Below are 11,180 nucleotides of genomic sequence, written 5' to 3'. Positions count from 1 at the left end.
AGGCTACTTCCTGTTCTGCTTTTGTCTGTGTGGGTATGTTTATGTATGAGACATTCATTATTGAACTCTGAAGAGCACTGATATTCTGAGTGAACATTCAATGGGATGACGCAAACATCCATGTTCAACTTCCATCATTATATAAGCTAAAGAGGTGAAGAAGAGGTGTTCAGCAGACTGCCGGAACAAATACTCCGTGTTCCACATGAGTGTTTGGTCCGGCAGCAGTGTAGAAGAGAAGCCAATCTGTTGCAAAACACATGACTTACAATTATTGAACAAAGGACATAAGCAGGGAGAAGCTGTGCCAGATGTCTTTTTCGAAGCTCTCATTGATTTCCGACTCTAACCAATCTGGCCACTGGTGGATTGTTTCCATGGTTACAGTGAGTGAATGTGGACAGAATTCTAAGAATGATTGTATAGTCACTATGCCTCAAAAGCTATGATGTAACTATTGAAATAGTACAACAAAGTCTGTCACTTTATTAGTATGTCTGTCTTTCTAGCTGCATGTCACTATTTGGCTGTCTAGCTGATGCTCAGTGCCCTTGTTTGTATGCCAAGCAACGTGTGCCTTTGTGTGAGTCTGTGTGTGACGAGGTCCGCCAAATTGAATCCTCCATTTATCACTAGGGAGCAAAACTCCACACAAGATGAGGCCTTGAGCCAGAGAACATAACTTCACTGTCAACCTGCCCTCTATTATCTGTCTCTCTCTCTCTCTCTCTTTGTGTCAATTTCCTGTTGCAGTTTGAAGATGAAATACTTTGATTTCGAAAAAGGTCACAGAAGTGAAACCATTCTCATTGAACTGTACATAACATTTTCTTAGGATGTACTCTTTACACGATGAACAAGGACACTGTTCCTTTTCAGGTTTGTATAACTGCATTAAAAGAAACATCAATACCAGGCATCAACAGATTTTGAGGGCAGACATACAATGTAAAAGCAGTAAACATCTAACAACATCTCTGAGCTGACTGAGACAACATTGTGTTTCTGAAAATGTAAATGGCTGAAAACACTCAATTAAAAGGACAAGTACTCAGGAGTAGATTGTTTTTTTTTTAGAAAATGCTTTTTTATTATTAAATAAATAAATACTGCACTTTTTACACATAAGTTATTCAGGACATTTTCAACCACTGTGATAATGGCTTTTACGGGATCCTTCAGGACCCCTGGTACTGTTTTTCAAATGTTACTCTCTCCCCTTCCCTTCTCTCCCTCACATCAACCCTCAAAGCTCAATGTGCCGAGTCTATCCATCATTAAAGAGAATAAATCACAGTTTTTAAAGTTAATGTGATGATACACACATACCACTCGCATACACACTCACACATATAAACAGCATAACTCCGGAGCATCCACACACATGAACAGATCGTTTATCTGCACTGCTGAGGTGGCTGTGACATACACTGTACATTATTTACAATATTCCACAGTCTAGCCCTGGTGACATTCAGAGCATCTTGTTATGTATTTCTGTATAAAACAGCATCAATTAGATTATATACATTAAAGCTGGTACCAGCCCAGCATCTGTCTTTACTTCCCAAACATCCCTCTTTTTACCCAAATTGCTTGGGTTCACATTCGTACCAACATACTCGCTCCAACATGCTCAGTATTGTCTTTCTTCCAACTTTCCACATACAAGTCAGCCCTTTATCATTCACGGTCATTGTGCTACATTTCATTTCCAGTCAGCAGAGTCTGTCCATGGTATTTGTTCACCTCTGCTGAGTCATTCGAGGTGCAACAATGAAGGAATGTTAATTAACTTTTCACAAGTCTATCCTTAATCTTGTCCTTCCCACACAGATTCCTTCTGAAACATGGCTCCACTGCAGCACTGCAGCAGACAATGCGTAGATCTGTGTGTGTAATGTCAAGCGAAACACATTAGCTGCATCTCTGCAGAAGCATGTTGAGGGAGTACACCATGCGTTCCCGCAGGTCGGGGGGGCATCCGGATGTCAGCAGGGAGCTGAGTTTGAAGGTTTTGGAGACACGGTCCTCGTTGATGTATGTCAGCATGTACTCATCGCTCTGGCAACACAGGATTATCTTGGTGTGGTCGTGGTAAAAGTTGATCTGTGGAAATAAGAAAAGTTGATGTTATTTTGAAAGTTATTGTTTTCTCATATGATTTTTCTTTATCTGTGTAATGCAATGCTAAGATGTGCACCTCTATGCATACCTAATAACTGCTGTGTTTCCTGTGATAGTGCATGTGTTTACCTGGAAAGTGCCGTCGTTAAAAAGCATCATGAGGGCGCGGTCTGACTTGAGCCACTGCAGCAGGTAGAGTCTGGGCATGTGAGTATCTGCCACACTAACAAGGTCTCCGCCCTTAGAAAGAAAAAAAGGTAGAGCAGGATTAGACAGGCTGCAACATGAAAGATGCCATAATGCTTCAGGGGATGGAAAGACAAAAGAGACATAATAGCAAGAGCGATAGATTACAGAAAGAAGAGTGGGAAAATAGAGATATTTACTTACATCCATGAGATTCTCCTCCATGTAGTGTGAAAAGTACTTGAGCACAGTCACTTGGCCCACAAAGTGTTCAGGTACCTCGCAAGTGGGGAAGACGGAGCGCTGTCCCAGCTCTGCATAGTAATGGATAGTCCTGAAGAGATGGACATAAGGAGGTGAAAAGAGTTATGCAACCACTCACATAAACACTACAAAAAGAGAACAAACATAAACCAGATTTTTATGACATTCAAAATCTGTTGGTATTCTTGATAACAAATATTGCTTTTGCTTGAAAATGATGAAGTGCCAGGGAAAAGGATCTAGCAACATTTACTTATTGAAAAGGAGCCTGCAAATTCATATGACAAGGCAAGCTATCCTTGCAATTTAGTACTTATGTCAAACCACTAACAGGTTCTTCAAAGTATGTACTAGACATGCTTAAACAAGCCATCTCCATTATATGTAGTGACTAATAACTGTGAAACTGAAGGTGGAGTGCTGTGAAAGCATAGAATGGTGCCTACTTTCTGTCTGGCAGGAGGCTCATGTGAGTGCCGTTGTTAAAGAGAACTCCCACGGTGTGGTCAGACAACTGGTATCCAAAGCCGTACTTGTTGGAGTAGTCCACCCATTTAGTCACCCATTGAAGAGTGCAGCTGTTTGAGCCCTGGGGAATGTCATCGGCTAAAGGGTGAAAACACAGAAGAGGAGGATTACAATACAATAACAAAGACAATTTGAAGAACTAAAGAAGCCTCTATAAATCCTTGCTTTTGTTAAAGCAACCAAGAGCTTATCAATATATTAATATTTCCTTCACGGTCACACACAAACAATAATACACTTGGAGGGAATGAGGGTGTGTTAACAAAATCATGGAGTCTATCTTTGAGATATAAAACAGTCCTTCAATCAACACATTTCTCTGTTAAGACATTTCAAGGTCAAATACAAATAATGAGCTTTTGGTTTACAACAAAAACCTTTCAGTGTGGAATAATTTGATCGTTAACCACATGTGTAGGCTTTGGATTGGTAAATAGACTCACCTTTAGGCATATTCTCCAGACATCCTCTCAACACGCTCGCAACAGTCTCAGCCACGCTCCCTGTCGTGCTGTCTTCCAGGCCTTAAAGAACAACAACAGGGGGCATTTAGCTAGACATCATTTCAGTGCAGTTCAAGAAACTACATTGCAATGTAGCTGTTGCATAAATGCACTCTATCATTGATGCACCTCCTGTGTGTAAAATAACAGAAATGTATCTGTGTCTGGGAAACAAGTCTGGAGAACTCACATTCGCTGCTGCTGCTGCAGCTCCCCAGACTTCCCCTGACAATCAGACGGATGGTATCACGCGTCGTCGGAGACTGGCTCTCCGTTGCCGGGCCAACGGGGTTTTCGGCAGATGGCAGAGGTAGACTTCCACTCTGAAGGTGAGAATCATTGACGCCACGGTTAAATACTGTACATTTGGATCATCTCTTCCTACTATCACTAAGCATTCCACCACAGAAGCTTAAAAGGTTGAAAATAAATGCTGTTAGTTTGATTTAAAATTGTGCTTGTTCGTTGTAATACAGCCTCGTAGTTACTCATTGGATTCTCGCAAACATGATATCTCAAGGGTTAGCATCACCTGTGTGATGTTTTAATATCCTGAACTGTGTTTTGAATGATCTCTTACCTCAGAAATATTTTTGCTCTGCTGTTGGCTGATAACACTTCTCTCCAGGTCGTGCTGCAGTTTGTAGATCTCCTCTTCCTCTTTTGTCAACTTATCTATCAAAAGGTGATGAAGCACAGAACATATCAGAATAAGATCTTTAAACCAGTGGCTAAACAAACACAAACATGAGAGCAGTATACATTTAAATGTGAAATGTGCTTGCAATTGTTTAATAAACTAACAGTGCCTCTTGCAGCAACCACAACTGTGCTGCATGAACGATAAATAACTGCTGTGACATGTGGTGTTTGAAATGGTACATGAGAGCTCAGTGTTTTATATAATACTCACTCAGAGTCTCGTAGTATTTGACCTTGTCCCTCTTGCCCCCAAAGAGCGCTGCGGCAGCTTTCTTGAAAAAGCTCTTGGCTGGACTAGAGATGTGGAAATCTGGTGCTGAATGGCAGCAGTTAGCAGGCAGACGCTCTGGACTGAAGCCCTGTGCAGAAAAAAAGTAGGTCAGTGTGCGACTGGTGGGAAAAGGGTCACTGTTATACTCCTACACAGTGACATTTAGTGAGACAGACAGTGAGGACAATAGACAGACAGGCAATAATGAGGTCTAACCTGTGTGAAGAAGTCGTGCCTCATAATGTGGTCCAGGTTTGGCCGATCCTCTGGGATCTTGGCTAGCAGGCTAGTGATGAGCTGCTTAGCCTGTGGCGACAGGGAAGAGGGTAGAGAATAACGCGCCTCTCTAATACACCTGTACGTCTCCTTCAGGTTGGTGGTTTCAAAAGGTGGCCTGCCCAACAGCATGGTGTACCTGGAGAAGGATGGAGGGGAAAGTGAGCGGATATAGGCAAAAGAGGAAATCACAATCTCATAAAATATGATGCTAATTTGTCTCTTCAAGCTGATCATCCAGTATTTGACTGATATTTAACATTGTTACAAAACATATTTTCGAACTAAATGGTGTAAGTATAGTTGGCCTACTCACATGACACAGCCCAGGGCCCAGATGTCTGATTCACAGCCGTGGCCCTGCTTGTTGAGCACCTCAGGGGACAGGTAGTTTGGAGTTCCACAGATCGTCTTCCTCCTGTTCCCCACTGGCTCCAACTTGGCAGCCAGACCAAAGTCCCCGACCTTCAGCTCCATCGACTCACTCACAAAGAAGTTACCTGTAGGGAAGAAAGGGAATGATATGATGAGCATTTGATATTCAAGCCAGGATCAAAGGATACATACTGCACTGATCCTCTGATGTATTGAGTACAGAATGTATCTTTACAATTCTGCATAAAGTGTCTCAGCAATGCAGTGTGTCACTGCTTCAGTCAAATTCCTTACCAAGTTTAAGGTCTCTGTGAAGGATCTCTTGTTCATGCAGGTACTTCAGTCCAGATACTATCTGTCTGAGATAATAACGCACCTCGGGCTCAGTTAGCACTTTGCGAGCCTTCAGGATGTGGGCTAATGACTGCGAAAAGACAAAAATATAGAGAAGATAATTAGTTTCCGGTAGTTTAATTATCTATAAAAACACAGTTTCCTCTAACCTCTAAACTTTAACATTGTGGTGTTCTTGTATTCTCATTCTGTGGGAAGGTATATACTGTAGATTTGCTGAATCATAACAATAAATAACACAGTATAGGTCTTTTATAGTAGGGGCAGACTGAGTGCTGCTTCATTGACTTTAGGTGCAATGCAGGTGTTATCAAAATGTGAAGCACGGCTGCTGCAAGAACAAATAACAATGGTAAGAGTTTTTAGTATGTGTCAACTAACTTACTTTTCTACTGCAGTATTCCAACAGGATGTAGATGTTCTCCTTGTCCTCGAAATGATGATAAAAGTGCACAATGTGTTTGTGGTGCAGAACTCGGTGCAGCTCAATTTCCCTGTCAATCTGGCAGGGGAGAAACATAATGGTCACGATTTGAACTTAGAGGCATGTCTGTGATATCTGCTGTCCAGGCGCACCAGTGCGCGCCGGGACCAGAGCCGCGCGCTTACCTTCTCTCGTTGGTGAGGTTTGGAGACGCGCGAATGCGGGATGATTTTGGCTGCATAAACTTTGCTGGTGGAGAGGTCAGTCATCTCGTAGCATTTAGCAAACCCACCCTGGAAAGAATAAAAACACTTACGTTAACATGGTGTGTCTTCGGTTTAAGTTGTAAATCCATTAAGAAATTACTAGAGATGAAACTTGCGCTACCTTTCCCAAAACTTTCCCACGGCAGTAGCACTTCCCCGTGGCAGGGTCAGTGATGATCCTGGCCATCTCCGAGGGCGCACTGCGCTCATCCAACTTCTTTCTGCGAGGCTCGCTCGACCTTTGCGTGGCTTCACACATACTGCTGCTGTTTGTCTGTTGGGGACCGGGGTTTTTCTGTACTTCCATTTGAGGTGGTTAGTCGTCCCGCACTCAGAATGCAGCCCGGAGCTCGTCTCTGAGGTTTTATAGTCTGGCACCCTCCCCACCCAGCCCCTCTGTCTGCCGCCCTCTCTCTGACGTCACAGTGTGAAATCAGAGCATGAGGTCTGCCTGACATCGATTGCCTTGCATGGGTGTTGGTGATGGCACAGGCATGAAATCAAAGGGATTAAACATCCGGTGGATTCTGTTATTTCATCTTTTAGAAGGATTCATATTATTATTTGCAACACCAGCCTCGCAACAACAGCAACAATGTCATGTTCGTTAGTTTCAATATATAATATCATAATATATAATCGTAATTTGGGCAGGTGAATGGACCTTTTATATTTGTGTGCATAATCGAAATTCAATTTGTTGGAAGTCTGATTTTTTTTTGTCGATAGAATATCCAGAGGATACCACCATCTGTATTCCATTCAGGCTCGGCTCACCTCACTCTGTGTTTTTGCACCAAACTCAGTCTGGAGCACTAGCACCCTCTGGTGGACATGATGGATAATATTAAGAAGCTGGAGTAAAGGTTACAAACCTGCTCAGCCTTTAAATCCCTGTTCACCAAAGACTATACTGCAATACAATGCAACACTGACTGACATCTGATACTTTATTGGATTGTTAAGTGCAGAGGTTCCCTTTCTTTCAGACAGGTCAGGAGATACAGATACTGTTTCCAGTCCGTGCACAACATAAAAAGGTCTTTGTGCCTAATCTTCAGTTGCTGTGAGAACCATGGAGTAAATCTCAGAATGGCATTAAGCTGGAGGAGCCTAGGTGTTCATTACATAAAATAAACACAAGCACAACATATGAATCTAGTTACAATCCCACAAGAGCAAAGCGGGACAAATAGAATAACATGCATACCTACCTGAAACATACTTCTGAGTATGTCATGATGTGGAAGAAAAACTATTTGCAAATGAATCGCTCTTAGAAAGAGCGCAATAGCAATGTTGTAAATAGTGTTGCACAAATGTATAACACGATTGTCAGCAAGACTGGCTAAGTCTGTTGTGGATATGCACTGGTTTATGAAATACAGCAGCAGATTTTGACAAGTAATGTCAAAATCATCCTGACATTTTGTCAAGTCAGAGTAGTCCCTCTCATCCTCTCCATCACACCTGATCAGTGCTCGTATCTGACAGAAACTTTATCTCCAAATGATCTGCTAGAAGAGAAAATAACCAAAGACTGTGAATTAATACTCCACAATTTTGGGTCCTTTTCTCAGGTGTGAGCGCACAGTACTTATGTCATAAGCAAAAGTCTCATCAAGATCAGAGCCAACAGACTGTCGCAGTGGCCAGTTGGGGAAAGGAAAACGAGCGGCGATGACACACGCATCATCAGGAAGCTCTTTCAACAGCTTCTCACCTAGCACCTCCATCTGTAAACCAATGAAAAGCTTTATATGCTATATGACCTATACATATTAAGAAAAGGAAAATACATAATACTTCACAAGGAGGAATACTCACCAAACCTGGCGAAAGGAAAGCTGTCACATTGTTGTACGAAGACAAATCAGTCTGTGAAAGAAACATTTTGCAGATAGTCATTTGCCAACTTTGATCAGGTAGGTTTGAGAAAAGCAATACTTTTTTGTTTAGACCTTACCTTCCAAAAGTCTTTTTTAACAAAGGTTGCCTGGCTGGAGGGCACTCCTCTAAAGTGGGCCTTGCTCCTGGAATAGGCCACTAAAATTGAGTTAATCTCAAACCCTGTGCATCGGAAGCCAGCAGAAGAGGCTGCAAACACCTAGAAAACCACATCAAAACACTTTAATCAGGAATTTAAGATTTTAAGTTGAGTTTTTGGCCACATATAAATTGATTATTTTCTGAAACAACATCAGCTCGCTTACCAGTCTTCCATCTCCTGATCCCAGATCTGCTAAGTGTCCTGTTCGTCCCTCAAGCAGCTGCATAATGTTCATTGTCTGCCCTTTACTGGAGGGCAAATAAGGAACCTGGACCAGAGCAACCACACTTAGTTAATCAATACAAGTCTCAATATAAGTCTCAGTAATAATGCACTATCTAGGTGACACATCTGCAGGGCTGCTTATAATCTCTAGCTGTGATTAAACTGGGTTTAATCTCTGATAATGTAATATTTCATTTTTAGATTTGAGATTACTCAGGCATGCAAACAAATATTAATGTGGCTTTTTATTTTTATTTTAAAATGTCAAATCAAATTCAGATTTTCCATGCATCAAAAAATGCAGTCTAAATAACATTCGGATCATCTTTCCGTTTTTTTTCAACTAAACAACTGCTTGATCCATTACGTTACAACAATGGACAAAATGCAGTTCAGATAAAGTAGTTATAAGTAACATAGAAGATTGTGCAGCTCTCTCTTGGGTTCACAAAAACATGCACCATTTGTTATGTGAAAGGGTAGAAGAAAGGCAAAGCAAGCAGTTAGCAAACAGGTAAACACAGAATAAGTAAATCTCAAGCACCAATAGGTTCAATGGGATTTTGCGTGATCCAGGCATACAAAACATTCTCCAGACTCCATACAGTCCAGTGAGCAGAGCCCCTGTGCAGGCCGACAGGACGGGGTGGGGCCTGCTGGTAGAACACACCCTGCCAGGGTCTTGCAGAATCATGTCAATGGAGTCCTCCATTACAAACGGTCACTAATAGGTTAAAAATAAAGTAAATGAAGTAGATTGAAACCTGTAATCACTTTATCAAACATAAAGTGATAAAAACATTAAACATAAAGAAGATAATCCTCTATGATCAATCCCATATTCTGTTCCCTCAGTATGAGCTATCAGGTAGACAGTAAAGAGTTGAGTGGTGCAAAATGATTGGGTTCAAGAACTCCTTTGAGTTTGTATCAATTGGAATATTAAATAGTAGCCTAAAATAAGCAGAGGGTACAGACGTATTGGTGGGGTACAAAAAAACAAACTGACTGATGCCTACAGTAGGTGAGTATTTTTAACAGCTGCGACAGCAGAGCTGGTATTGTTTTCAGTTTGTGTGAATGTGTGTCTCATAATGTTGCTGGAGACACTTACTGTAGCAGGAACCACCACAGAAGTGGTTTGAGTACTCTGCCAGGAATGTATATTTCTGTCTCTGTGGAAAGTAATTTTTTGTTACAAAATGCAGTCTCGGAACTTTGAACATAAAAGGGATATTTGTTTGATTTTTGTAAGAATAGAGTTGACAGAGAATAGAAGGGGATTTCAGAAAGGGGACCATTAAGCAGAATAGCTAGCCACATTCATGAACAATGAAAACAGTCAAATTCTGAGCAGCATGGTTGACATTGGTGCAGAACAATTTGTTACAGCAATGGTTATGTAACTGCTCCTAGCAAACGCTACTGCAGTCTTTATATCTAAAAATGACAGCCAAAAATATGAATTCACTAGTAAATAATTTTTAGGCTTTTTTTGGGTTGAACATCTCTGTCAAGTTATCAGTCGCCATGTAGCTTTGAAGAATATATGTCATCACTGCGCTTTTATAAAAAAGAAATAGTGGGTATAAATTAATGTCTCCAAATAATCCATTATGTAAAAACTGTTTAAACAAGACCTTATGTATTCATTTTATGATAAAGATAAAGGTGGGATCTCAAACCATTTATTCTAAAAAAAAAGAAAAGACTATGTTAAGATGTGACACTAAAACAGTGCAAGGTTGCTAAGGAGGATTACATAAACAACAGTCTACCTGTGTGAATAGATATAGCTCACTTCAGGTCAGGTCAGTTGGCTTATATGGCAACAGTAGCTACAACAGAAGACATAAATATCACCAGAGCACCACGTCTCACAGCAGATGGTGCAACTGAGGCCTTCTCGTGTAGCAGCCTTCTAGAAAAGTTTGTTTACCACGCGTATAGGTCATGTACTTAAACTGTCTAAAGGACGGCTTTGTAGAGATATCAATTACTGGCATTCTCGGAAAGGCAAGCTAAGGAGCTTCGCTACATTGGCCATCGAGTTAGCACAAAGCTATACGTTTTAACACACCAACAGATTTGTAAGATTTCAGATTTGTCAACATCGGTGCAAATATGCCAAAGTAAACCACCAGATGAAAAAATATACACTATTGGCGAGCATTTTAAACACATATGTACAGCTTTGAAATATTTTAGAAGTTATAACTCACTATCTAAATGTGAGGAAGACATGGTGCTACAGCCTACCTGATCCGCCTCTCTATGCGCGCTCAACCGCCTGCCTGCAAATACACGAGCGCACACACACACACACACACACACCACACGTATATGCATTGCTTGCATACGCATATTGGTCCTCGCCTTCTTATGACAATGGTACCGTTTTGCATTTGCACCTTTTTTTAATTAATTATGCATTTGAAAGGAATTTTTGCATTTAAACCTGGAGAGGGCGGATGTGATTATGATTGTAAACATGCTGCTTTTTTCAGTTCCATAGCGTCGGCGGCCTCATCCTGCACTTTCTCCCATTGAAAGGCTCACAATAATAATATTCATCAGCACTCAGGCCTCACTTATTTGCTCAGCCGCTTGTTCTCTATAGCGGAGCTGC

At 41.3% G+C, this 11,180-nt stretch overlaps 2 protein-coding genes across 4 annotated transcripts; both read right to left on the bottom strand.

Moving 5' to 3' along the window:
• Positions 1-1,058: 1,058 nt before the first annotated feature.
• On the bottom strand, positions 1,059-6,611 carry plk2b (polo-like kinase 2b (Drosophila)). Its single transcript, XM_010796154.1, has 14 exons — positions 6,398-6,611; positions 6,196-6,303; positions 5,972-6,088; positions 5,527-5,656; positions 5,174-5,357; positions 4,798-4,996; positions 4,522-4,669; positions 4,189-4,283; positions 3,799-3,931; positions 3,549-3,629; positions 3,024-3,183; positions 2,518-2,647; positions 2,257-2,367; positions 1,059-2,109 (listed from the first exon to the last, which is right to left on the bottom strand). Exons 1-14 carry the CDS (start codon positions 6,581-6,583, stop codon positions 1,918-1,920), a joined length of 1,974 nt encoding a protein of 657 aa, XP_010794456.1. The 5' UTR covers positions 6,584-6,611; the 3' UTR covers positions 1,059-1,917.
• A 524-nt stretch (positions 6,612-7,135) lies between these two features.
• On the bottom strand, positions 7,136-10,907 carry LOC104966845 (protein FAM173B). 3 transcript variants are annotated; one of them, XM_010796152.1, is made up of 8 exons: positions 10,811-10,856; positions 10,330-10,389; positions 9,666-9,726; positions 9,096-9,275; positions 8,490-8,594; positions 8,243-8,383; positions 8,104-8,154; positions 7,136-8,012 (listed from the first exon to the last, which is right to left on the bottom strand). In XM_010796152.1, the coding sequence occupies exons 4-8, from the start codon at positions 9,261-9,263 to the stop codon at positions 7,824-7,826; spliced, it is 654 nt and encodes a 217-aa protein (XP_010794454.1). In that variant the 5' UTR covers positions 9,264-9,275; positions 9,666-9,726; positions 10,330-10,389; positions 10,811-10,856; the 3' UTR covers positions 7,136-7,823. The 3 variants fall into 3 exon arrangements, with proteins under 3 accessions (XP_010794454.1, XP_010794453.1, XP_010794455.1); XM_010796151.1 differs by lacking the exon at positions 10,330-10,389 and having other exon boundaries at positions 10,811-10,907; XM_010796153.1 differs by lacking the exons at positions 10,330-10,389; positions 10,811-10,856 and adding an exon at positions 10,774-10,793.
• Positions 10,908-11,180: the final 273 nt, after the last annotated feature.

This window comes from Notothenia coriiceps, unplaced genomic scaffold (genome assembly GCF_000735185.1).
Source record: "Notothenia coriiceps isolate Sejong01 unplaced genomic scaffold, NC01 NC01_scaffold00037250, whole genome shotgun sequence".
NCBI classification, from domain to species: domain Eukaryota; kingdom Metazoa; phylum Chordata; class Actinopteri; order Perciformes; family Nototheniidae; genus Notothenia; species Notothenia coriiceps.
Note: the sequence above shows the minus strand (reverse complement) of the source record. Positions and strands in the feature narration are given on the sequence as shown.

Excerpts from the sequence above, each read along its gene's own strand:
- LOC104966845 (XM_010796151.1), bottom strand. The coding sequence starts at position 9,263 with ATGGAGGACTCCATTGACATGATTCTGCAAGACCCTGGCAGGGTGTGT. Across the intron at positions 8,595-9,095 it reads AAATCCCATTGAACCTATTG|GTTCCTTATTTGCCCTCCAG; the intron begins GTGCTTGAGATT and ends GCTCTGGTCCAG. Across the intron at positions 8,013-8,103 it reads CTTTCCTTTCGCCAGGTTTG|ATGGAGGTGCTAGGTGAGAA; the intron begins GTGAGTATTCCT and ends ATTGGTTTACAG.
- plk2b (XM_010796154.1), bottom strand. The coding sequence starts at position 6,583 with ATGGAAGTACAGAAAAACCCCGGTCCCCAACAGACAAACAGCAGCAGT. Across the intron at positions 4,670-4,797 it reads GGCACGACTTCTTCACACAG|GGCTTCAGTCCAGAGCGTCT; the intron begins GTTAGACCTCAT and ends TTTTCTGCACAG. Across the intron at positions 2,648-3,023 it reads AGCCTCCTGCCAGACAGAAA|GACTATCCATTACTATGCAG; the intron begins GTAGGCACCATT and ends CCATCTCTTCAG.